We start from the raw sequence: 27,128 nt of genomic DNA, 5'->3' as shown, positions 1-27,128 counted from the left end.
CTCATATTCCACGTCTGTACCTCGGAGGAGATCGGTACCTCCGCAGAGGGTAGTTCTGAGGATGAAATGAACGGACACATTTGAGGCAGCAGCATGTAGTGTCTGCTACAGAGGAAGGATTCAGTAGATGCCACCTTTCTGTCACTATTATTACAAGGCAGAAACGAATGTTACCACTGGGCACCGCTGACTTTAATGGAGATAGAATTTCTTTGTTAAGTGAAACCTCCGGTGGAGTCTGACTCAGTCTTGAGGAGAGGCCAGTGGGGTAATGTTTTGTTGTAGGTGCTGGTATTAGAGCTGGGGTCGGATCCCAGTGCCCCACCTACTAGCTCTGTGACTTTGGGGGAGTTATTTTACCTCTCTGAGCCTCAGTTTCCTCATCTGTAAGGAGGGTAAAAACAACCCTTCCATAGGGTTCATGAATGGGGTTGAGTAAGCAAAGGTACATCGCAGTGTCCGTCATTTCTGAAATACTCTGTCCCAACACAGAGCTGTTACCATAAAGTTCCTTTTTGCGCTAATATTTGATACTCCTCAATGACTGTGTTTGGCAATAAAAATGCTTAAATGAAAATCATGTTGCTAAATGTAATAAATTCCAGCCTATAGGAAGACAAGCACTCCCACATATTCTCCATTAAACTGCGCCTGAATTTCCTAACTATGCAGATTATACTGGTCACATTTACTTCTTTAACCTGAAAGGATGCCCCAGTGATGAATTCCCTTAGGCCAGAAGCTCCTTTTCTTCAGATCAGTACAGGCAGACCTCAGACATCCTGCGGGTTCACTTCTAGACCTCCGCAGTAAAGCAAGTATCGTAATCTTTTTGCTGGTGGAGGGTTTTGCCTTGAATTTGTGGAAAAGGCAGCATCTATGCAGCGTGATAAAGCGAAGCGCAGTGAAACGAGGTATGCCTGTATTTGCTTTTCTCTTTAATGGGCATTTGCCATTTCCAGTTAAATTGATGGTTGCAGCCTGAGCTTTTATTTGTCTCTGTTTCTTTCCCAAGAAGTTAAATAAATGAGCAAAGCTAATGGAGGAGGGGGCAAAGGGCAGGAGGAGGCACCTTCCAGCTGGATTTCATGCTTCACATCAGCCTTAGGGTAGAGCCCAGGCATCTGCAGTTGGTCTCTGTGGAAATGCCGCCTCCTAGATCATCTGGAGGGGGAAACCGATAACATCTTATCCCCTGGGATCAGGCTTTGGACAGGACTCCTGAATCAGGATGAGATTCAGGGGGGCTTTGGGGCCCCAGGGCTGCTGCTGGTGGCTGAGGGAACCATTTAAGTGGGGTCTGCCGGAGGAGGAGCCTCCTAACCTGATTAGCTCAGACAAGAGCGGCTCAGAGCCAGGCAATGAGGGGCAATGTCATGGGTTCACCAAGCAGCCAGACAACTCACAGGCCATAATTTACTCAGAATGGTGGGGGGCAGGGCAGTGCAGAAGTGACCTTTAATTCTGCTGAACTAGAACACTGGGGTCTGTGGTCTGATTGTCTGAGACCTTAGAATGACCTTGGAATGGTCATCAGGGTTAAGGCAATAGCAGTCCATGGTCACTGCCACTCCGGGTTGCACTTCATAGCTCTGCCACCCAATAGCCCAATGTATGGCCACTCAGGATCCAACATTTCACTTAACATCACTGCTCTCCGCAGCAAAGTCCACCGTCAATCCCATGTGTAGTCCACTCCATGGCCAGCCCTTCCCTTGTCTATGCCTGTCCTTGGATACACTGCTTAGAATTCCCAGGGTTCTCATTTGCAGTACCTGCATATGCAGCTCTGCTTGGCTGGCCAGCATCTTCTTTCTTGGACCTGCTAGACAGCTGCACTCCGAGTCCGGGATTGGCTGGGGATTCAAATGCACCCAAAATTGTGGAGCTGGCTCTGTGCACGGAGCAGCCAGCTCCTCTGCCAGGACTCAGATGTGGAAAGTCTGACCATGCAGTGGACCTCCTCAGACTTCAGGCTCCCTGCCCTCGCTGGCCAGGCAGTCCCCCTGCCTAATGGTGATTTCACAGCCCAGATCTCTCTTAATTTTAAACATATATGGAGCAGATTGGATGAGCGTCATGGAAAATTTAGCGAGTGCCAGCCAGTGATTGTTTTATGTGGCACTTGAGGGCCAGGTGTCTATCAAGAGGGGTTCCAAAGGCATTTCTTTGACTCCATAAATTAATTTAACAGGTAACATGGCTATGCGGTTAATATTTAATGGTTCCGTGGCCTCAACAAGTTGAAAACTTTTATCACACTAATAAGCTTGAGCTGTACTTCAGGGGCTCCGACTTTTCCTGCCTGTGAAATACATGTTTGCAGTATTTGTCTGGGGGTAATATAGATATCCCGGGGGTGGGGGAGTGGAGGGGTGGGAGTGCTTGAGAATGATCAGCTCCCCCTTTGCCATGTTAAAGACGCTTATACAAGTCTCTCATGAATAAAGAGAAAGGTTCATGTTGCAACCAAAACAGACTCCTTTAAGGGCTCCCTGGCATGCTCAGTCCTAGATGGGAGAGTAACTTCACTGCTAATGGGGGAGACTGAGGCAGAGAGCCAAGACTGAACCGTCCATGCCTCCCCAGTGGTCTGCTTCTCTAGGAACCCAGTTGGTAGAACCTCCCCACCTGCTCTGGTCCAAACAGACCCAGGAGAAGGAGTTTCCAGCCTGTCCCTTACTCCTTAAAGGCCCCCAGAGGGCTCATTGCCCATAAGAACCTTTGAGTGGCTCAGCCGGGCCCTCTGTGGGTGCTTCCAAGTGCTGCTCAGGTTGAAGCTCCCACCTCTCTCCTCCACACCCTGCAGTCCCGTCTGCTAGAAGTGTGGCCATTTCCAACTAGCCAGACTCCCTGAGGCTTCTGCCCCTGGCCTGTGCTAGCCCCGTGCCAGGGGAAGCACCCAGCTTCCATGGTGCCCCTCCCAGAAGCCTCCTGACTCCCAGGGGAAAGCTGGCCACCCTTCTCTTCTACTCCCAGAAAGCCCTGTGCGTGCCTCCACACCACACATTTATGCGCCGTAGCAGGCTAACTCCTGCATGTCCATCTTCTCCAGGCCAGGAGCTCCTGGAAGGCCCCCTCTGTTATCTTTGTGTCTTCACTAACCAGCGGGAAGCCCGGCCCCACGTGGGTGTCCAGCCAGTATCTGATGACAAGATGCAAAGATCACATACAAGCAGAGGAAAACCTCTGAAGAGGGTGACATGTCCCCAAGGCCCCGATGTACTAGAGGAACCTTTGTGAAAGGGCTTAAACTGCAACTGAATATTAGATACTATTTCCGTTTCAAAAGGATTTGGTGCCTAAATCCTTCAAAAAGAGAACTAGTGGGTTTGAAATACTCCGATTACAGAAATGTAATGAGCCTCCAGCTTCGTAGAAAGTGGCTTAGGAGGAATGGTCAGGGCAGGATAGAGGCAGCTCTAGGAGTGGGGATGGGGGTGAAAGTGGGGGGCCAAGCGGGCAGAATTCCAACCCCCACAACACACCCCTACTCCACCCAGAGTGACTGGGCTTTTACCTATAAAATGTACATTGATTAGAAACCAAAATGATGCTGCTAAAAGGAGGAAAATGGCCCTAGCTGGTTTGGCTCAGTGGGTAGAGCGTCACTGCAGACTAAAGGGTCCCGGGTTTGATTCCGGCCAAGGGCACGTACTTTGGTTGCAGGCTCGATCTCCAGCTCTGGTCGGGGCGTGTGCGGGAGGCACCCAATCAATATGTCTCTCTCACATCAATGTGATTGTGTTGTGTGTGTTTTTTCTCTCTCTTTCCCTTCCACTCTCTCTCAAAAGCAATGGAAAAAATATCCTCAGGTAAGGATTAAAAAAAAAAAAAGAGGAAAATGTTTGATCCTGAGTGAAGAGCAGGGCATCCACCATTGTGTTGCCAAATGCAGAGCTTTGCCTTTGGTCCTGGCACAGGCATTACCCAGGGCAGTGGGCTTCATGGAGGGGGGTTCATTTCGAAGCAGAGGGTCTGAGCACAGCCTGGCTAGGGCCCTGTCCCATGCTGCTCCACTTGCAAAGACCAGGCTTGGGCGCGCCATATCGAGGAGGTCTCAGGGACCACAATGCAGCCACCCTCTCCCTTATCTCAATCTGCACCATCCGGAGTGGTGGCCCTTGTCACTGGCTCCCAGAAAATTGTCTTGGGGGCCAGGAGCTGGAGACTTCAGGGCAGGTTAGGACTCGGGGAGGGAGGCACTGAAAGTGCTGGCTGATGGCAAACCTGGATGGCTCTTTAGTGCCTTTTCTAGTCCTAGGCGCCCACTGCCCTCGGCCCCTTCCCTCGCCTTGTTTCTCCAGATCTGCTCTCAGCCAGCTCACCCACCCCTGGACCACAGAATAGCAAGGGTGGAAGGGGACTGATGTTGGCTCAGCTGACATCCTGTGTGTTCTAAGCAGCCCTACAGGACAGTGGCCCCTCCCTAGATGCTGAGGGCTCTGAGGTCATGCTCATTCCAGCCCTTCCCCCTCCTTGGGGCCTTCCGGACCCTCCAATGTCACCTGCATCAAAGGTCTCTTAGAAAGGCTCAGTGAGATTGATTGATAGATCTGACACAGAATTCACTGATAGTGGTGCTTTTACATTCTTGGAGCCGCTGACTGTTAGAGCTAAAGAAACTTCAGAATGTCCCTAGTCTGGATTTGTCCCAACTATGTCCCATGTGCTGTCAGTAGGAATTGTTTGGAAAAGCAGCTCTGCAGTCAGAGACCTGTGGGTAATGGTGGAGGCGGTATAAAGTAATAGAGAAGACAGAGCAGAGGCTCTGACTAGATGGCCTTGTTTAAAGTCTTGCTACTTTCTAGCTTTGTGGCCTTGTGAACTTACTTAACCTTTCTCTGCTTTAGTTTCTTTTTATGTAAAATTGGAACCATGTTCATACCCATCTCTTGGAGTTAATGTGATGATTAAATGAGTCAATCCCCCAGGATGTTGTTCTGATTAGTAAATGCTGGCCTAAACAAAACTACAGGTTTCTTTCCTACAGGACTTCTCAGAGCCTTCGCTGTGATAATGAACACGGTGATCTCCAAGACCAAGATGGGGATCTGCAAAACAACCTTTCACATGTGCCCGCAGAACTCACTTTACCTCATCTAACAGGAATCCATGAGATATAGTTTGAGATTCCAGAGCTAGTCTGTTTTGACCTAGAAGAAATGACAACCAGAGGGGTGAGGCAAGCCACCCAAGGTCATGCAGCAAGTACATAAAGGCAGATTGGAAGTAGAATTGAGGTCTCCGGACTCTCCTTCCAGTTCTTTCTGGTGCACATAATTGTCTTCACCTACAGAATACTAACAATAAAGATGGTAGTGCAGCAGCTAATATTTACTGAGGATTTACTTGGTGCCAGGCACTGTGCTAGGCTCCTCATATTCATGATCTGACTTAAACTGCAAACAGGCAGGTGCCATATCAAGTCCATTGCACTGAGCGCAGAGAGGGCAGATAACGTACTCAGCATCACACAGCCTGTGGATGGCAGAGCAGGACTCAAACCCACATCTGCCTGGCCCGAGGCCCTGACTTAACTACCCCCTGGCATACATCTTGAATGTTCAATGGCAGAACTTTAGGCCTGAACTTTAGGTGGTGCCCCAGAAGTACCCATATATTGGCCCCTACCTGCTCCTCCCAGGATGGATGGGTGTGGGGGTTCCCCAGCTCTGGCAGCCGTCCCCAGCCCAGGCCTCCAGGACTGACTGCTCAGCACCGGCTCTCCTGCCAAATGATTTTGGCCAGAGACACACTTGGCGGCTGCTCTGATGGAAGCTGCTCTGAGCTGAGAGCCTCTTGTCAGCCTGAAATCAGGACGAGCCCTCATTGTGGCTCCCCTCGGGGCTCCCTATTAAATAAAGATGTCTGCAGTGGTTTGACCAAAAGGCCCCTTTGTCTGAGGCTCTCACGGCCCACGCGTCCTCTGCCCCTAGAATGCCGGTCTCTGTCGGCATGAAGAGCCCCTGTGTTCACCACTGGTGCTGGGTGAGCCCCTGGGCGGGTGGCAGTGCGCTGAGCTGGGAGGGTGCTAGTGCTCTGGGCCACCTGGAAACCTGCCCTGCGTCCCCTCCCTGTCCCTGTCAGGGAGGTGACCCTGGCAGCGACTCTGCACACACTCAGCCCGGTAATGGGTTCCTCCTGCCTCCGGCCAGGAGCACTTGGTCTGCACATGCCTGATTCCCGCTTCTCTCTCTCTATTCCTGTCTCTCCCTCCATCTCTCTCTTCCTTTGTCTCTGTCTTTATCTCTCTGTATCTCTCTCTGTATCTGTCTCCATCTCTGCTTCTCTCCATGTCTCTGTCCCTCTGTCTCTGTCTCTTTCTCCTTCTATCTCTGTCTCTCTCTCCCCCACCCTCTCTCTGTCTCTTCTCTTCTTCCTCAGTTTTTCTTTCCCTTTTTCTTCTACCCTCCCTGGGGAAGAAAACAGCACATACCATGTGTGTTAAATGAAAACTTGAACTCGATAGGAGCAGCTTCCACCCATCCTACCTTCTGAGCACAGGGCTTCAGTCTGCCACTTGCTTTAGTTGCAATTCACCCCCCCACCAGCCTCAGAGTCCCCATAATAAACAGAGACAATGATGTCTCTACCTCAGAGACAAAACGGGCGACACATCATCAGATGTGCTGCTGTGGATGCAGGGGCTGTTTCTGGCTCACGCCTGTGACACAGGGACACAGCCCTGGGTCAGGCACACACTGAAAAGCCATCGTTGTTTGTCGGATAATTGGAAAGCCAGGTGGCCTAGGACAGTGCCTGACGTGCGGCAGTTGCTCTGTAAATGTTGATTTTCCTTCCTTTCTATTTCCTGGCCGTTCACGCGGATGTGATCTGTTGGAGACCCACGGAAAGCCATGGGCTATAGAAGGAACAGCTGGGAGTTGCATAGTGTTGTCTTACCAGTTATGGTAGGACCTTGTCTCATCTTGCCCGGGTGTGGGTTTGGCATCGAGAAGGGCCATTGTGGTAGGATGCCTAGTGCTCAGTGCCACACTTGAATTGTTACCCAGTCAGCTCAGAGAAGGACTGAACTATCACTTCCCTCTTCCTCAATGCAGTAATTCTACTGATGCCACCTGAGACCACGTGTGCTTCTTCGCCCCGTTATCATGTCCCACTACTGTTAGATAGTGGGCTTCTGTACGCCAAAACCCTTATTTATTCTTTCATGCCTTCATTCATTCAAACAATTATGTCCTGAGCGTCCGCTCTGGGCTAGGCACTCTTCTAGGACCTGGAGACACAGTCAACAAATCAGGCTAAAGCCCCGGCCCTCATGGAGCTTACCTTCTCGTGAGGTCCTTCCCACCCTCGACGGGGCCTGTGGGCAGGCCACATGGCCTCCTTGAGCCTCTGTCCCCAAATCTGTAACGTGCAGATGAGATCGGACCACTCACAGAGGTCCCAGTGTGCTTGGCACAGGGAAGTCGCTGGATCGGGTCATTGTACCTGAAGCAGCCCTGGTGGAGGTGGCTGGGAGACACAGGTTCATGAAAGGGTCTGCCCGACTGACCACTCACCTGGAACCCCTTTATCAGCAGCTCCTCACATTCCTGCAGTCCTGGATTTCCTCTTCTTTCTCCTGGCTCCAGCCCAGAGTTCCCTTAGCCCTGTCCCTCAGCCCTGCTTTGCCAGTGACCTCACCTGTCTGTTTGGACCAAAGGATCATTCCAGTGTTTTGTCTCCATACTGGGTTGAGGGTTCCAGGAAGCAGGGCTTCCCCTGGCCTCACCTACACCCCCACCCCTCCATATCTGACTGGGCCTGGTCAGGGGTCCCCAGTGCCCCAGGCTGCAAGGTGAGGAGTCCATGCTGGTGTGTAGCAGGAACTCTGACCATCATCTGACTGTGATCTCTTTCCAGCAGCAGGCTCTCAGTCTTCCCTGGACAACAAGCTCATAGCTGGCCCACAGCCCTCCCTGGACAATTATTTCCCATGTGACCCTCACTCCTCTCCTCTGTGCCTGTCCAAATCCTGTGAACCCCTCTAAAACCTCTCTCCCTTTTAAATTATCTGGGTCCTATCAAACACTGTGGTAGCACTCTGTTGTCCTTGATAGCATAATCAACTTGTTAAATGGTTAATTGTGCAATTTCTAGGGACTGTGGGTATCTGGTGCAGTTGGACTGTGGCTAGTGGAAGACAGGTTTGTGGGATAAGACCTTGGATTGTCAGGCTAAGGATCTTAGACTTACTCTGGGGGCACAAGGGAATTCTTTCAGGGTTCACGCAGAATAAATAGTTCCCGAGGGCCCTGAGACCTAGGGTTCAATGGTCATTGTTTTCATTTGATTGACTGATTGTTTAGTTGTTTGACTGGCTAGTTGGATGATTGGTGGTTGGTTGGTTGAATTGTTGGATGGATGATTGATTGATTGATTGATTGTTTGATTTTTTCGTTATTTTTATTAGTTGACTGGTTGGTTAGTGATTGATTGGCTGGTTAGTTAGTTGATGGGATGGAGAGTTGTTTCATTAATTAGCTGATTGGTTAATTCGTTGACTAGTTGTCTGGTTGGATAGGTGGGTGGATAGTTGACTCTCTTCCACAGCACAGTTTTTGGGCCTCTGCCATCACTGTTGGCCCAAGTTGACCCTGCTTTTGGTTTTCCTGGTCCCAGGTTCATCAGGCCTAATGCCCTTTCTCCCATCTTTCCACAGGCACTTGTCCGGCTGCCTCCCCACATTTCACAGTGTGATGAAGTCTTTCAGTTCTTTGAGGCCCGACCAGAGGATGTCAACCCTCCAAAAGAGTAAGTGGCAGCTCGGCCTCTCCTGTGTGTTTGGCAGGTGTGGAGGAGGCAGGTGCCATGTGGCGATGGCGAGGAGAAACCCGGGAGACAAGGGTGTCTACCGCACAATCCCAGGGGTGCCATTCACATGGCACGTCCTGTGAGTGCTGCCCAGGGAGCTTGTAAAGTGCGCAGCCCGCACACCCATCCATGGCAGTCCTGCTGAAAGGGCCCCCTCCTTACTCGGGGTGTAAGACTAAGCCCAACATGGCCTGGGCTCTTTGATGGAGGGAAAAAACATTATCCAGTTCAGAGGCTCACCTGGCCTGACAAAGGCCATCTCTCTTGCTGGCTGCCGCAGACTTAAGAAACAAGCAAAGGCTACAAACCTTCAGAAATTCATCAGTGACTTGGTTTACAATGTGGAGTAGTTGAGAACCACTGGTATAGGACACAGAGCCTTAAGGTCACAGCACCTCTGCTGCTTGCTAGTCACACCACTTCAAGGCAGATCACTCCCTAAGCCTCTCTTTTCTCATCTGTACAAAGGGATAGTGATTAATCCCTGCTCTTGCTACCTCCAAGGATTGTCTATAAAACTCAGGTGACCTGAGGGCTGGGCAGAAGCTTGGTAGACCACAAAATGAGATACAAATGTGTATTCTCACCAGAGGGACAAGCATCGCTCTCACTGTACCTACTACATGCCAGGCCCATGAGAGCAATTTTACCAGGAGTTCAACACCCTTAACCATGAGTCTCAGGTAAGGAAACTGAGGCTCACAGCTGGAGCCGGGACTTGAACCCACAGCTTGCTGGTGTCAAACAGGGGCCCATAGTCTTTCCACTCCTCCGGCCTGCCTCCCTGATTTGGGGAGGAGTCGGGACCAGGCTATAGGCCTGCTGCCTCTTAGTGTGCTCTCTCTGTGCTCCCCTGCCAGTCCTTCCTGGCTCTCCCAGGGCAGAGGAAGGCTCTTGAGACCAGCAGCAGTGTCTGTCCCTCAGTCCATACCTAGCTCTGCTGCTCCCCTACTAGGGTAGCCTCTCGGAAACTCCTGTTCTCCTTCCTCCCATGGGGAGCGAGATGATCCTTTCCAGGAGGGATGTCACTGGGGTCACTTGTGATCATGTGCCCACAGGAGAGGAGAGGGATGATGGCTGGTGGGTGAAATAGCAGGTCTGTCGCCACAAAATCAATGGACTTTGCCTTTGTCTTGTGCCTCTAAACTCCACTCTGCCAGTCAGCTGAATAAACTGATCCTATTTCACTCGTCAGCCTGCGCACTAGTGGCAGGTGAGCCATTTGCCTGTCTGCACAAGGCCCTCGAGGAGCGGCGAAAACCAGGCTCAGGGAGACAGCTGGGTACTGGCGAGGTGGGGGCATGGCGTTGTAGGGCTTGGCTCTGGTTTCAGGGCCTGCCACTCACCTCCGTGATCTCTGACCATTGCACAACCTCTATGCCTTTCTGTTTTTCTCTCCCTAAAATAAGATAATAGGGAACTCAGAGAGTGGTGAGGGAGCTCACAGAGGTAATGTATACTGAAATAACCTGGCCAAGTGCCATTGGCACATGGGAACGCGCAACAGTTTTGCTCAAGGAAGGTTGTGGAACAGAGTGGAATATGGCTCTGTGCACGCTCCACCCCTGCAGACCACAGCCTGGCTTTTGCAGGGGGTAGTTGTAAAGCATTTGGCCTCCAAGTCACCATGGAATGGGGTTATCTGCTTTTCTCTTGTGGTGGTATCAGTCACCCAAGCTGGTATATAATTGGTCTGGCAACAGCAAGCCCTCCAGCACTAAACAGGCCTAAGGCTCAGGATTGGGGTTAGCTGTGGCTAGACAGCTAATGGCTTCTCCCCTGACCCCACTCCGCCTCCACTGTAGAGTGTGCTCCCATGAGAGCCCAGCCCAGTAAGTGACCCTGGGCTGGTGGGCTGATGATCTGTCAGCCTCTGCCTGCACCCCCTCCCTCTCAGACCTGCTTGCACCTTCCCAGGCCACCATCCTGAACATAAACACAGGATCAAGTAACAGTGTATTTTGACTCTGGGGCGACTGTGGAGTGGCTTATCAAGATATCAAAGCCTGTGGGTTTAATTGGAGTTTTGCAGATAACTCCCGGCCTCTTTCAAGTGTGCTGCTGCAGGGGCCTTCACAGGGGCTGGGGCAGGGGGACCGTGTCCCTTTTCCCTCTGTAGGGAAGGCAAGATCTGCAACAGCCCAGACTTGGTGGGGGAGGTGGGCAGCAGGCCTGAGCCCCTGGGCTTTGATCCCAGGCTGCCTGCTGACTTCCTCAGTGGAGAGTGGGGCCCACCTCCTGACAGCTGGCGGTCGCTCTTCTAGACCACTGGTCGTACACAGAAAGGATGTCCTATATGGACACTTACTTCCTTGTGCATCTGCCCCAGGAAAGTGGCTCTCGGGCCCTGTCCTCCCGTTCTCTAACACTGGCCAACGTGTACTGCTGCTGTGTGTGAGCAGTGCTGAGGTCTGCTGGGGCCCTTAACCCAGTTTCCAAACCCTGGCATTATTTTAGGTTCACCTCTTCCCTTCATACAACTCCATCCAACTCATCACCACCCCCTGAGGCACTACCTTCAGATTATGTCCAGACTCTGACAACACCTCGCCATCTCCCCTGCTGCCACCCAGACCAACCCTTATCTCTCACCTGGATTCTGGCCTCCTGATTGGTGTCCCTGCTTCTGCCCCTACTCTCTACGGTCCATTTCAAAACAGCAGAAGGAATGATCATTTAAAAATACACATCAGATCATGTCACTCCTCTGCTCAAAATGCTCCACACTTCCCATGTCACTCAGAGTCAAGGCCTTCTCCTCCTGTCTCCTCCCCTCCCCTCTGGTGGCACCTCCTGCCGCTCTCCCAAGGCCAGCGCTTACCGCTTATGTCATCACAGCCCCAGGAGAGGAGGGCACAGCAGCCTGAGGTCCATGCCATCCCCCTGTCACCCCTATGCCACTCACAGCCACAAGGCAGGGGCTGTAGCCTCCTTTTGACACCTGGCCATTGTTGGCTGTCTGCTCTCTGTTGAGCTTCTGGTCAGGGTGGACACACACAAGCATTTGCCTCCCCTCCATGTCGCACAGGGGAAAATGGGGACTAGGGCTGGACTGGTGTGTGTGCTTCTCACCACACAGTGAGCGTCCTGCTGTTGACGTGCTGCTTGTTTCCTGGCACAAGAGCTCCAGTGGCACATGGTGGGCCCAGGGAATGGGCTAAGGTTCTCCTGCTCCCTGCCGCTCTGTCTCAGCTCTAGGCTTCTTCCTGCTGAAGCCAGCCAGGATCCTGGTTAAATTCTTGAAATTGCATGGGTGGAGCAGAGCCTTGCTAAACAGGTTTTTGTTTTTCAGCCCCAGGGCCACAGAGCCACCCTCATGTGGCTTAGAACAATCGTCCAATGTTTGAAGGGACCTGGGGTGAGAGGCAGTGGGCCCAAAGCCAGATCACAGCTGTCTCTGCCCCAGCCTGCCCAGAGAGCCACCTTCCATCTGCCCCAGGGGTCCACCCCCAACAACCCTGCCACCTGCTGTGTCCGAGAGACACCTGGGCAGGCCAATAAGAAAGGGACAGAGGCTATTGTACCTGATTATAGCATCTGGTTTGGCCAGGGGCTTGTTGGGGTGGCCCAGGAGCTACCTTGAAGGGTGCTGAGCGAGGCTTCCAGGGACACAGAACCAGGGCAGAGGGCAGGCAGTTGCTCTGGGCCTGGGATGAGCACAAGGTCAGACCCAGGAAAAGGCATTTCTCTGCAAGGCCTCCCCAGCCTCCCTTCCCATTTATATTTTGGAAAGGGCTCGAGGCTGTGCTGCCCTCCCAGGCAGAAAGCAGTGTCAGGAGGACAGAGGGGACTTCGCCAGCCCTTCCTCGGGACCCGGCAGGAAGATGGAGCGGGTGTGGCAGTGCCGCCAGGATGGCCCTGAGAATTTGGGGAGGCTCCTCCAGGAGCCTCACATCTTCGACCTGGTTAGATTCCAGGTCAGGCCTGCTCCGGAGTCTGACTCCAGATCTCGGGATGCAGGCTCCCCTGCTGACAACAACGTGACCTTGAGTTTAACTAACTTCAGAGACAACAGTGGGAACACCCAGCTCTGCTGGTGGCCTTGAATGAATCACTTCACCTCTTCAGATCTCAGTTTCCCCCTGTGAAAATGGCCAACAGCACCCACATGGCAGGATAGTCATGAGTTCCAAGGGCACTAATGCATAGAAATGCCTCGAGAGCACCTTGCCCTCACAGATACTCAGCAGGAATTTTCTATTCTTCCCTTCCCTCCATCCACCCAGGCCTGGGTGCAGCGTGGCCACTCAGAAAAGACTGGGTGGACCGAATTGGGTTCTGCTAAAGACGGGAGCTGAGCTGAACCTCCCTGAGCCTGTTGGTATGGACTGTGGGGTGAAGCTGTTCCTCTACCACCAGATACCCCACTGGCTAGTGGGAACTGGGAGGCATCCATGTTCCTGCCCCCCACCCCATGCCTTGCTGAGTCCTGGTTAGATGGCTCTCCACACCCAGCAGTCCCAGCCACCACCCATCCTGGACGTGGCCCACACTGTCCTTCCAGCCCCTCTGACACTGGCAACTGCACAGATAGCCTCTTTATAGGCCAGGGAGCCAGCAGAACATAGGGACTGAGGGTCATTGAGGGGCTCAGAGCTTTATGTAAGTAGACCCTGCCCACCCACTGCCACGGCCCCCTTTAACCTGGGTGGGCAGGTGGGAGGAAGGTGCCCACAGGAAGTTGTGTCCAACCCACTTGAAAGGGGCATTGGCTCTAGGGAGCAAGGACTTCTGAGGGCCCGGCAGTCATGCTGAGTGAGCAGGCTGGAGGGAGGTGGACTCTAACCCACCCGTCCGGTCCCAGCTCTCAGAGCAAAGGCCAGGGAGGGCTGCACTGGGGAGAGAGGGCTGGTACAGAATCCTTAGCTCCCTCAAGCAGGGGTGGAAGGGAGGTGGTGGGGTAGGGAACGGCATCCTGGTACAGGGTGTGGGGATGGGCTGGGTCCCTCGTTATTTCCCCAGGCTTGTGCTTTCTGTGTTCCTGTCTCGTCAGCCCTGGAAAGATAGTCATGGCATGCAGGTACCCAAGGCCCCACATGCCCACTCCCTTGCTCACAAGGACACGGCACCCTTTGGAGGTGCCAGCTGGAGGATTGAGCCCCGCAAGAACCCCTGAAGCCAGCTTTCGCTGTTATGTCATATGCAAGGGGAGTCTTAGTTCCCCCACCCTGTAATTACCACCCCTCCATTGTTACCTGGTTTCTGCCCCTCCACAGAGGGTCTGTGGCAGAACTAAATCTCAAACCTAAGTATTTGAGCTCCTAGACCAGGGCTTTCTCTGTTGGCTTCCTGGCAGGAGGCATTCATCCATTTTTGATCTTTTTGTCAGTGTGAGGCAAGGGACCCACGCAAGTGGACATGGCTCAGCCCTGTCTGTGCGGAGCTGGGGTCTGTGGGTAGAGAGACGGCACAGGCTGGGCTTGGCTGGCTACTGTGGGAGCCCCCTGCCGCTCTGGCTCTCCCTTACCTGCTGTGTGGCCTGAGAAATATTTAAACTTCCAAGGCCTCAGTTTCTTCACCTGTAAAATGGGGCTTATAACAGTTACTGAGCTAGTCTGGTCAGGTGGTCAGGGAGGCTTCCCTGAAGCAGCAGCATTCAAGCTGAGAGATGAAAGCCATCCCCTGAAGGGGAGTGGGAGAGAAGGGCAATCAGGTTAGAGTCCCTGAGACTGTCAGTTTAAAGGAATTAAAGAAATCGTCTGCCCGGCCAAAGTGGCTCAGTCAGTTACATGTCATCCTGTGCACCAAAAGGTTGCTGGTTCGATGCCCAGTCAAGGCACATACTGGGTTGTGGGTTCAATCCCCAGCTGGGGCACACACAGAAGGCAACCGATTGATGTTTCTCATCTCTCTCTCCCCCTCCCTTCTGCTCTCTAAGCATGTCTCTCTCTAAACGTGTCTCTCTCTAAGCATGTCCTCAAGTGAGGGTTAATAAAAGAAAAAAAAAATTGTCTTCCTGGAGAGGGAGAATACTGTATTGGCTTTGGCTGGGCTGCTGATGGCTGTAGAAATTGAAGACATCGAAGACATTCATAGCAGCAATAGTAAGAGGTGAAAGAGACGAGCATTCTAGAGAGCATGTGACCCTTTCCCCTTCACAGGCCCTATGAGTTGTGTCTTAAGGTTGATTGGAGTTCAGGCACCACTATAACTTGAAGTCACTTTAAGTGCGTTAGTTCATGGGATGTGTTTTTTGCTCCACCTCGTGGCCAACACTGGATATTAGAGCCTCCAGCATTACAGTGCCTGCAGACTGAGGTGTTACTGCTGGAAGCTCTGCTGGGCCCTTGCGCATGATCTATCTTGTTCAGTCATCAATACAATCCTGTGAGGTTCGTGCCTCCTTTTTGCAGCTGAGGAATCTTGGGCTCAGATTGGTTGAGTTACCTCTCAGCTGGTAAGTGTCGGAGGCTGGATTCATCCCCTTCCGACTCCAGGTCTACACCCCAGCTGGGGCGTGATGGACAGCACAGGGGCCAATTCCAGGGAGACTAGCTCCCAATTGCAAGATGGAGCCCAGGACCCCATGGTTTCTGTGGTCAAGGGGTTGGGGTGAGAGGGCAGCTGAAGGTACAGTTGAGGCACTTTCCACATTTGGGGATCTCTCTAAGGGGAATTCAGGTTTCTCACCAGCCCAAGTTCCTGAGAGTATGCAAGGCTCCGGAGCCTCAGGGTCGGTTCAGGGTACACTCACTGAGACCCCCTCCTCCAGCTCAGGAGCTCCAACATGCTTTGGGGTGAGGCTTCTGAGGAGGGGTGCTGCCTGACTTCCCTGACAGGACAGACACAATGAAGCTGGTTCAGGAAGCACCCAAAAAAGCAGGTCTCCCTTCTCCCAACCAAACTGAGACCTAACCTTGGCCTTGGGTCCAGCAGTGACCCCAGCCAGCCCTAGACCAAACTTTTAAGCCCTCTACCCCAACACATGGCCCATTTGCTACATGGGAAATCCCCCACTCCCATCCCCACCCCAGCCCAAGACTCTTGCTCCAGAGATTGTTTGGGCAAAGCATGGTGTGCCAGAGGGAGATTTTTCTTTCAAACAGCCTTATTGAGGTATGGTTTACATAATACAAAATTCACTTGTTAAGTATACAATTAATCCAATGATTATTAATAAATTTACGGAGTTGGGCAACCATCACCACAATCTAATTTTAAAAAATTTCCATCACCCTGAAAAGATCCCAGAGGGAGGTTTTTAATTCTTCCCAAACTCCAGGGTTTAGGAGCCCCGTTGGCACCCCTTCCCTCTGCTCATGTCTGGAAAGAGGAAATGTATGTTCTCAGGGACTGAGTTCTTTTCCCACCCATGTGCGGCTCTGATTTCTAGACCTTCTGGTAGTTCCCACTGCTCGACCTTTGCTCACACGGCCTAATAATCCAGAGGTGAGGCCTGCTTGGCCTTCTTGGGACAGCCCTGAGGTGGACTGGCCATTGAGAGAGGACCCGGGGCAGAGGGATGAGGGTGCCCACCTTGAACTTCATCCTACCCCCAGAAAGTACATAACACAGTTTGGCTCTACACCAGTTTCAGTGCTTAGTTTCCACAGAGCATCTCAAAAGGCAGGGGGTGCAAGCATCATACCTAGGACCCGGGCCACTAGATGCCCGACTTTCTACTGGGGAAAATTCCAGGCAGCCCAGGTGTTTAGCAGGAAGCAAATTTCATGTTTTAGCTCATTGAAGTTTTCATCAGTCCATAAGGTGGGTATAGTTATTTTCCCTAATTTACATACAGATAAAGCCACTCAGGCACAGAGATGTCACATGAGTTGCAAAGCTGATTTAAGTGGCAGAGATGGCTGGGGCCCAGGCAGTCCAGTGTGAGAGCCTGGCTTTTACCTGTCATGTCCCTCAGTAAAGCCTGTCAGGTATTTAGCAGACTGCCTGGCATGTGCTCATAATAAATGGGACCTGTTATGACTGTTGCTATTGTCGAGGGGCTAATATGCACTGGGGGAAAAGCCAGAGGCCTGACTAAGCAACACCCACACAGCACTCACCTGGCAGCTATGTGGGTTTGTAGTGCCTGGAGCCATCAGAGCAGCCTCTCTCATCCTGGCTGCGTCCCATTGAGAGGCGGAGGGGAAGATTGCCCCCAGCCCCAGCCTTCAGAGCCCAACATTCCTGACATCCTCCAGCCCAGCCTGCACCAGTGGGTTCTGCATCCCAGAGGGGGAACATAATTTGTCTGACGTCACCCAGAAAACTGTTTTTTGACTCAAAATCCAAAACCAAATTCTGGTTCTTGGAAGCCTTCCCAGAAGATTTCCAGAGCATCCCCCAGGCTTGGAGCATCCCAAATGTGGTGCACGGAAGGGAGAGCTGAGCCCTTATAGAGAATTGAATAGGAGCCTGGCTGACAGACAGGGAGGAGGGGCCGGCTGCTCTAAATGGCCAGGGAAGCAGGAGCTAGACTGTGGTCAGGTCTGATTTAATTAGGTAGAGGCAGGCTCCTGATTAGGGAAGGCTGTGTCTGCCAAGCCAGACAATTAAAGATTAATAACTGGGAGTGCCCCGATCCCCACCCCAAGCAGGAGAGGGCACCTGTGAGCCTGTCTCACCTGGCCAGAGACACGTGGAGACCTGCCACGCTGCAGACAGCCACCTCGGGAGCCAGAGAACAGAGAACATGGGTTATCCCCACCTTGGCCCACACCCAATATGTGTGGATAAAGCCCCCACTGTGTGTAGAGCACTATGGTAGGTCCTGTGGCCTATGAAGATCTTGGTGGGCCAGAAACAGGGAAAGGTAGGTGTCTCAGCTTGGAATCCTCCAGAAGCAGATCTGGGGATGAAGATTTGAGACCTAGCAGTTTATTTGGGAGGTGACACCAGTGAGGGAGTGAAGGAAGGCAGGGGAGGAAAGGCAGCCAAAGGTGGTACATTATCAATCAGCTACTGGGGCTTCATCCTGTAGGAAACTCTGAGAACTAGTGAAGAACTCTGGGCTGCGGGGCTGTCCCACCCAAGGGTGGCTGTGGGGCACCAGTCCACCTCCAGAGGGAGCTTTCCAAAAAGCCTGTGTGAACCAACACTGCCATGGCCTTCCTCTGTGCTTAGGATGACTTCCAAGATCTTCCAGGTGGCCTGTGCCTCCCCCCTCCCCCCTGGGCCCAGCGCAGCCCAGCCCAGCCCAGCCCTTCCAGCTGCCCCTCAGGCTTTCCTTTAGTCTTTCTCTTCAGAGAGACTTCCCTTTCTTCACCTCGGCAACCTCTTCATTTTCCTCAGCTCTTAACCCAGTTTATCAATTTGTTTTATTTGGTTTTGTTCATTGTTCCAGGGGATAAGCCTGTTTTACTCAGTCCTGTGACCCCAGGGCCTGGCACATAATAGCTGCTCAGCAAATGCTTATTGACAGGCAGATAGTGCAGCAGCCAATCAGAGGCAGAGCCTGGCAGCTGCAGGGAAGGTCCACCCCAGCCTGGGTGCTCCCAGGCTGAGGCCCTTTGTCACTAAGTCCTGAATTTCCGTAACAGGAGTGAGGAGACTGGACTGCACAGGTCTGCCTAAGGCTGATGCCACCCTAGTTATAGCTCTCAGGAAGGCCTGCCTGGAGGGGCCAGTCCCCTGTGGTCCTCTTTCCAGGAAGGTGGGACTGACCAGTGCACCAGGGGTGAGGTGGTTAAGGAGGCGCAATGGAGATGCGCAGACCAGGAGTGCAGGGGGGTGTTGGGTGGGGGCTGTGCAGGGAAGGCTGCCCGGGGGAGCCAAGCCTCCACCTCGATTTGGATGCTAAGAGAGAGTTAGAGACAGACAGGGAGGGGGAGGGCTGGGCCGAGGGGGCTGTGAGTGCCTGCTGGAGGTTTCTGAGCACAGATGGGTGGGCAGGGGCAGAGGGTGTTCATGGAGATCTACGGGGTGGGAAGGCCAAGAAAGAGGAAAGATCATGGAGGATCCAAGCATGGGTTTAGGAGTCAGCCAGCACTGGTTCAGACCTCAGCTCTGCCACTGTCTAGCGACTTAAGCTCTTTATGCCTGTTTCCTCATCTGGAAAATAGGGTAATGATAGTACCTTGTTCTTGGGGTGGTCAAGGGAACTGAGATAATGTATATGAAGCACATAGTCAGCTCCTCCTGCATGCACACGTGCCCTTGTTCTCAGACTTGGGCCCACAGGGAGACAGGAGAGGAGGCAGTGAGACAGTGTAGTCCAGGTGGGAGGACAGAGACGCAGGTGAAGTAATCGGGCAGGATGTCTGCAAGAGCATGCAGGCTATGCTGCCACCGAAGTTTCCTGACAGCTCTGGGTGATGTCACAGAGACCAAGGCCATCCTCATAAATGGACAGGAAGTGCCCCAGGTCATCAGAGACTGCTCGAGCCCTTCCATATTTTACACAAACTGACATCATGCTTGCTGACCCATCTGTAATGATCAGGGAAGACCTCCCAGAGGAAGTGGCATTTCCACTGAGCTTTCCTAGAGGAGAAGGAAGGGAGGGAGGGAAGAGAACCAGCGTCTGCCTGGAGTACAGCTCAGGATAATACTGCAGCTCTGGCCAGACCCAAGAACCACCAGAACCTTGAGCCTGGTCACCAGTAGTCAGGGCATTCGTGCATTCATTCAGCAAACGCCGATTGTGCCCAGACCTATGCCAGGCCTGGGGAGATGTCACAGTTCCCTTCATGGAACCTAGAGTAGAGGGAAGAAACAACACAATTATAATAGTAATGCTAAAAGCGACCAAGGGAGGGGACAGGGTGCTGCTCTAGGCTGGGTTTGAGGGTGGGGTGTTGGGAAGTGGCCTTAGGCTGGGAGCCAAAATGGGGAAGGAGAGAAAGTAGAAGGGGCACAGAGCCCAGGACAGTCAACCCAGGATCACTGTCCCCAGAATTTACACAAACTGCTGAGAGAAGCAGCCTCTCTGGAGACTGGGAAACCTGTCCCAGTGAGGCCGGGCAGTCCTTGGGCTGCAGACCCAGCCACATGGCCCTTTAGGGCAGAGCCTCCAAGCAGCAGCCCAGAAAATGTGTCAGCACAGGACTTGGGTGGGGGGCACATTAGATTCAGAAAGCATAGTGCCTCTCTGATGGCATGGTCACGGATACTGCTGCATGTCACAGCCAGGTTCCTCTTCCTGGAAGCTGTGCTCACTCACACCAGAGCTTAAGTTGTGACCTCCCTGAGAAAGTTTTAGAACTGGGTGGTGCCATTTTGGTATTTTTAGCTCTGACTCTCTCTGCCTTCCTTTTATCTTTCTCTTCCCCACTTACTCCTAATTTAGCTTATCTGTCTGGATTTTACAGGTGTCCTTATCAGCCACAAGGTGATAAATTATTTGAGTGCCCTCATTTTATCAGTCAGGGATACTGAGGTACAAAGAGGGCTGCCATCCCCCAGATCTTGGATGGCCCGGTTTGCTGGCTTTCGGGACTCCTCATTAGACCCTCTCTCCCACATGCAGACCCTTGGGAAGTCCCCAACCCGCCCAGTCATTCTGATGGAGTTGAACCCCTCAGTCCTGCCACTTCCAGCTCTTCCACCCCCCAGCCATGTGATCTTGGCAGGTGGCTTTACCCCTCTGAGCCTGAGTATCTTCATCTTTCAGTAGACACCCCAAGCCTTGGCCCACCCCAGTGGGGCCAGCTGAACCAGTCTCCCACATCCTTCCCAAGCTCCTTCTCCAGCATGCCCCACCCCGGCCTTGCCCAGCCTGTCCCAGGTGGTTCATATCACCTACAAGGCCTGGCTCCTCCAGAGAGATGTCCCCCATCCCACTCCTGGGTCAGGCCTTTAGCAGAGCTCTGTACTGGCAGGTGGTGCTGGAGGAGGGGCTGGAGGCTCGGAGCATTTGGTCACCTTTATGGAGCCTCCCTATGTACCAGGTACCTAATCTGGGCTAACCTGCTTTACCCTCCGACAGTCCAGTTAGAGGGGTCCTTTTGGTCTCTTCTTTTTTCAGAGTGGAAATGAAGACAGAGAGACCCTAGGTAATCTGTCAGCAGAGCTGGGATTTGAACCCAGGCAGCTACACATACACATATTGCCCCTGTGAGCCAAGCAAATCTCCTGCTGGTACCCAATTCAGACCATTGGTCAAGGGCGCACTGTCCAGTGCACCAGCCACTACACTGCTGCTATTTAAGTTAAAATTTTGATTATGAAAGGGGACTAAGAATTCCATTTTGGGGTCACATTAGCCACATCTCAAGTGCCCAACAGCCACAGTTGAACCCTATCACGGCATTCTGTCACAGCCCCTTCTCTGGTTTTCTAGATCTGGCATGCAGCCCCCAGAAGCCCAGGGAGCCCTGCGGCCAGGAGGAGCATGGCAGAGTAGAAAGCAGGAGCTTGGGGAGCCTGTGGGGAGCCCACAGCACTTCCCTTCCCATCTAGGAAACCAGCTTGGTGTCCCCCTGGCCCCCTCTTCTCCCATGGGCACTTATAGTCACCATCTGGTGGGATTCCTTGGAGTGCACACAGGTGGGAACCTGGGCCCGTCTGTTTTCATGGTGCTAAGCTGGCACCCTGGACGACAGAGCCAGGGTCCTACAAAGTCCAAACCCACGAGGGGGCCCAGTCAGCACTTCTTATATTGTGGCCACTGTCCACACTCCAAATCTAGCCCCTTTCATGAACCCAGGCTGTAGGCCAAGGGTCTTCTTCAGGTGCCTGATGTGGCTCTAAGAGCTTTGCACAATATCCCAGGTAACCCCAACAACAGAAGCAGGAACTATTTGTTTCCTCTTTGACAACTGAAGGCACAGAGGTTAAGTTACATGCCTGTGTTACGAAGTAGTAATTGGCTAAAGCATGCTCACCTCCACCCACATTCACAACCTTCTGCTCTGAGGCCCAGACGCGGTGGAGCTGTCCCTGGGCGAGAGACATGCTCAGGGACTTCACCCAGAATGGTGAGGCATGTCAGAGGAGAGGGACAGACAGACGGGGCTTTGTCCTCTTGCTGTGGATGGAGCTATAGCAGAGACCCTCTGGGACGTTCTGGAGACAAGCACAATGCCGGGGGTCTGCGATAGCCATAGCATCAGCCTCTCTGAACACAGCCTGGGGGTACATGAGACCCCTTCCCTCCCCAGCAATTCAGTTTTTTCACCCGGGGCGAGAATTCCGGCCTCTCTGGACCATCCCCGTGGTCACAATGGGGCCCATTCTCAGAACCCTGGAAAACATAGGCCCTAAGGAGAAAGGGCAGATTCTTGTTGGACACAAGGGCCTTCAGTGCCACAGTGTAGATCAGGGCGCAAATGGGGGCAAAGAACAGCATTCATGCCCCCTCCATCTGTCTTCCCTGAGGCCACTGCCCCTTGAAACCATTCTGTGCAATGGCTCTCAAAAGCCAGAACAAAAACCTAGCTAGGGGCTACGCAGGGTGGAAAAATGCCCCAACATTCTCCAGACCTCAGCTGACCCAAAGCCCCTTGGCCCAGACCCTCCTCACCCAGCTTCTGGACCAACACACTGTCTCACTGTATTGGTTTCACAGAGAATTAACTGCCTGTGAGGATACTCGGAGTAGCCTTATTTTTTTTTAATTGATTTTAGAGAGGGAGGAAGGGAAAGAAAAAGAGAGATGTGAGAGAGAGATATCAGTAATGTTTGCCTACCTTACACATCCAGACTGGGAATCGAACCCGAAACCTTCCGGTGCACAGTACGATGCTCTAACCAACCAAGCCACACCAGCTAGGGCAGAATAGCCTGATTTTAAAAGGAAAAACTGAGGTTCTGAGAATTTGTCAGTGTTTTAAAAATGTTTTTTGCCACAATAAGAAATTTCACATCACAACCAATACAGACAGACAGACAAACAGGAAGATCGACATCTGAAACAGAAGTTTCACAAAACAATATTTAGCTTTACTATGGGTGACTTGATCACTTATTCTTTTTTAAATGCTGTTGGGACACACTAAGTTGATTTCAGAACTCACTACTGAGTGCCACCCTGTCATTTGAAAAGTACAAGTTTCAAGCGGACTGCCCAGGTCCACCAGCCACTGCGGGGCAGAGCCAGGCCCAGAATCCCCGGCTGGTGACATCATTGCCAGACTTGTCACAACCTCTCTCCCACCCCGCCCCCTAGCTGTCTACCCCGCCTCTTAACAAAATTCTTCCTTCAGTGCATCCAAGTGTTACTCTCTGATCCTGAAACCCTCTGGATTTCACAGCCAGACATCAAAGTCCCTCCTTCCCCTTCCCCTTCCCCCCATCCTGGCCTTCCCCTAGCTGCCCCTCTGCTCACCACCCTCTGGTTAGAGCTGCTTGTTCCTGCTTGTAGAGCTTTACCCTCTCTACCCTCTCCATGGGTCCATACCCCCTGATCCTTCAAGGCTAGGTAGGTCAAGGCTCCCTCCTCCAGGGAGCTGCCTTGGGTGTCCTGCAGCCCTAGGATCTTTTCTCTGCACTTGGAGTGTAACCACTCCTGTGTCTCTTGGAATGTTTCAGAATGCAAGATCTCACTGTGCTAGGTAGTTTTGTTCCTTCAACTTCACCCCAAACTTGCAGGCCAGAGCCTGTCCTATATGTCTCTAGTGCCTGCACAGGCCTTCATGAGATAGCCTACAGCAGGAGCTATAAAAGTGCTTATTGGCTGATAAAAACAGTCAAAAATCTTTCTTACATACCCCACGGGCTCCATGTCACTCCCTCGGCCAGGGTTGCATTAACACACACACATACCCCAGCCCCCATATTCTAGGTACCACCCATATCCCCAAGACCACTTGGCTCTCAAGGTCACCCAGAGCCATCTGGCAAACTAGCCAGCCTCTCAAGCAGTTCTCAGCAGCAGCAGGCTCTGCAGACAGGCGTCCTGGGCCAAGCAGCCAATGTCAGCCAGCAGACAGGAGGGTGAGAACATTAGGCTGGAAGTCTGTGCATGCGTGTCCTCCTCTGCCAGGACACTCGCTGATGGGAGCAAGGATGGAAAGGGGAGAGGGGTGGCAGGCAGCGGAGGGCAAGGCCCTGTAGCTCTCAGAATTCTACCTGGCAGGACTCAGCATCCTTCCATGGAGCTGGCCCACTCAAACAAGGCTTCCTCTCCTACTTTCCCTTGCCTCAGTGGCTCTTCCTGGCTTTGCCTCGCTTTCTGGAAGCGCTGACCAGCAGGATGGTCACCTTCTTTCCCCAGCCAGGAACCTGCTCCTGCTGCTTGTGTGCCCTATTCTTGCAGCCCAATCCCTGGTGGGCCTCAGCATGAGGAGGACTATGGGTCAGGACTGTCAATGTAGCCTCATGAGCCTGGGCGAGCCACTTAAGCCTTTAGGACCTCAGTCTCCTCATCCATAAAATGGGTTAACACCACCTCTGCCTGCTTCAGAACACTGAGATCAGATGCCTGCTCAGAATTTTCAAGGGGGGGTAGAGGGTGGGGAGGTATGTGCAAAATGGGAGGCCAACACACAACAAATTGTTAAATGCCTTTCCCTCTCCCTCCCTCCAGCCTCTCCCCTTTGCTTTCGCCAACACCAGCCTCTTCTCTGGAAGGTCCGAGGCAGGAATACAGCATGTCTCACCAAGGGAAATGAAGGGGGGAAAAAGAAGAAAAGGAAAGCTGACCCTCCTGGGTGCCATTAGCATGAAAACGCAGGCCCTTTGCATCTGTTGGTTTGGGGCTCTGAGAGTTGGCCGCACCTTGGGAGGTTAAACACGTCCCAGTCAGTGAGTCCAGAACAGCCAATTCCTACATCAGTGGCCCCCTGAAAATATGATTGTTGCCAGAGGAGCCCAGATCAAACATTCAGTGTGCAGAAACAGGCTTTTCCTGGGTGGACAGGGCTAGACCAAGACCCAGGGTTTTTTGGTGTCTGTGAAAACCAAAATCTCTGAAAATGAGGCTGGAATTGCCCCTCTTGGGCACTGTGCTGCTAGCATTGTGGTGAGATTCTCAAAAAGCCACTTCCTTTTGTTTTCGGGGCTCTACAGGCCTTTACCATTTGGGGAGCAACTAAGGTGGGCTTAGGTCCAGGGATGAAAGGATAACAGCAAAGACAAGTTATACAGCATTTCCTGTGCTGGGCACTGTGCGAGCCCCTTCACGCATACTGTACGGTTCATCTTCCCCGCTTCCTAAGCGGTTGGTATGGTGATGATCTGCATCCTGTGGACAGAGAAATAGAGCCTCCAGAGGCAAAGCAAGTAGCTCAGCTCGAGATGACCACCCAGCGAGCAAATAGCAGAGTTGAACTGGAGTCTGTCGCTTCCAGAGCCTGCTCTATGAACCTCATTCAGAACCTCATCCAGTGAGGAAGGGCCAAGAGATGAAGTGTTTATATCGTGGGGTAGAGGGAGGCCTCAGGAGTTCCTTTTTAAATGGGGGAGAGGTGGTGCTGGGTAGAAGTCCTCCCATCTTTCCCAGCCAGGCCAGACCTGTGGACCACAGGGTGACCAGCTGTCCCAGTTTGTCTGTGACTTTCCCAGTGTAAGTCCTGAAAGTCCCATGTCCTGGTTTGCCTGGAATGGCTGGTCACTGTATCCATGGTCTTCATCACCTCTGGACCAGTTGCAGAGAATGCCAAGGGGCCTGATGTGAGGACACAGTGAGGACACAGCTTGGGAGGCCTTTTCAATTACATTAGCTTCTGGCAGCACTACAGGGAGATGCTGGCGCTCACCTCCCTCCCCTCCCTTCTCCTTCCTGTGGCTCCCTGGGCGATAGTGATTCAGCAGCAGGTCGGAAGCAGGCTAGACTGTGACCTCCTGGAGTGGAGTCACCAGCGGGTGGGGGCTGTCAGCACCAGCTCAGAGCGAGAATTGGAGCAAGGAGGGGAGAGGAGGGCAATTTTGACTTGTTCTGGAACTGGACCCCAACAGGGGGCTTGCTGTCCTGCCAGGGCCAGGACTGATTGCAGGGCAGCGGGAGGTAGGCGTGCCAGAGGCAGGGAGCCCTGCCCTTCCCCCCCCATGTCCCAGTATGTGAGGCATGGGGGAGTCCCAGCCACTGGATACCTAAACTGCTTCTCAGCATATTCAGCAGCTAAAAATATGAAAGGGCTTTGCTAAAAGGTGCCCACCCAGAAACTGCTAAGAGGCTGGAGGCCAGATGCTGGGAAGGAAAGGTTCCTGTGTCTGCCATTCCCTCCATTCAGTCACAGCCCGGCTGCCCCACTGCCAGGACTCGGCCTCCACTCCTTGAACTCTGTGAGCTCTCAGGCCCCTGGGCCTTGTGTTCTTTTCCCTCCCCTGCACCCAGTGCTCCAGGGGGTGGCAGTGTTTGGGGATTTGCCTTGAGCCCCCCAGAGCAAGGCCTAGGTTCTCAGAGCCCAACCCCAGCCTCACCACTCACTTGGACAAGTTGTCTAGCTTGTTAAATTTTGTTCTCACCTGCCAAGTGAGGACCCTCACCACCTGCAGCAGTCTAGAAGTCTTTGGTGGGAAGGGGTCTGCTCTGGTTGAAGGACAGGCTGGCCAGGGGATTTGCCTGGAAGCTGGTTTGACACTGCGAGTGCATTTTCTTACTAAGCATAAATGTTGCTTAAGGGTGGCTGGGGTCTAATGTACAACCCTACATGTCAGGGTTGTTGCAAAGGGGACAGAGACTGTGCTGGGCCCCAGGTTCTCAGCCAACAGTGGCCCAGCCTCAGAAAACCCTCCCCGAGGTGGGAGGGGGCACATCTGAATTTGTAACCAGCTCCCCAGAGAATCCCGTTGTGAATGACCAAGCTGAGAATCATTGACTTGGTGCTGGCACAGAGGAAGCACTCAGCTCCTGTGAATTATGTCCCTTGTCACAGGATAATGGCCTGTCTGCTGCCCCTGCCCCTGCCCCCCCCCCCCCCCAGCCTCGGCTACACCGGGGCTGTTTACAGGCTCAAAGAGGATCCTGGGCAGCTGTACAAATAAGGAGAAGGTGGCCATCACTGGGAGGAGGTTACCCCCTGGCAGCCAGGGGATGGTCAGTGGGCCATGGTGATCCCAGGCCCAGAGGGCTTCTCCTGCAGGACCAGAGGGAACATGGGGAGGGGGGTGGGGCAGGGCAGCTACTCATTGCCATCCATCCTCTGCCCTTCCCTGGGCCTCACTCTGCAAAAATGCCTGAGAAATAAATTTCCTCCTTGGGAGTGGTGAGTCCACTGGGCAGGACATAGTCACCATACTACACTCTCTTCCTCACCGGGAATTCTCCCCACCATTGAGTCAAAAGGCACAGCCAGGCCCTCTGGGGGACACAGTCTCTCCGTTTGCCTTCTGTCCCAAGGAGATGAAACTGTCAGGTGTGGGAGAGGCACAAGGGGACTCTCCCACCTTCCTAATCCTTTGGAGGCAACAGATTCAACAGATCCTTCTCCTCCCCACCCACCCTGCAGTTTTCATTCCTGTGGGTGGGCTTGTAAACCACTACC

The 27,128-nt window shown here is 52.9% G+C and overlaps 1 protein-coding gene across 2 annotated transcripts in view; it reads left to right on the top strand.

Annotated features, from left to right (window-relative positions):
• The window catches only part of SH3PXD2A (SH3 and PX domains 2A), a 205,676-nt gene that overhangs the window by 96,418 nt on the left and 82,130 nt on the right, over positions 1-27,128 (top strand). For both annotated transcript variants that reach the window (XM_016219894.2, XM_016219893.2), the window contains exon 5: positions 8,669-8,760. In XM_016219894.2, coding sequence (XP_016075380.2) covers positions 8,669-8,760 — 92 coding nt within the window. The remainder of the gene's footprint in view (positions 1-8,668; positions 8,761-27,128) is intronic.

The sequence above is a fragment of the Miniopterus natalensis genome, chromosome 14 (genome assembly GCF_054644295.1).
Source record: "Miniopterus natalensis isolate mMinNat1 chromosome 14, mMinNat1.hap1, whole genome shotgun sequence".
Taxonomy (NCBI): Eukaryota; Metazoa; Chordata; class Mammalia; order Chiroptera; family Miniopteridae; genus Miniopterus; species Miniopterus natalensis.
The sequence above is the reverse complement of the archived record's forward strand: the minus strand, read 5'-3'. Positions and strand labels throughout refer to the sequence as shown.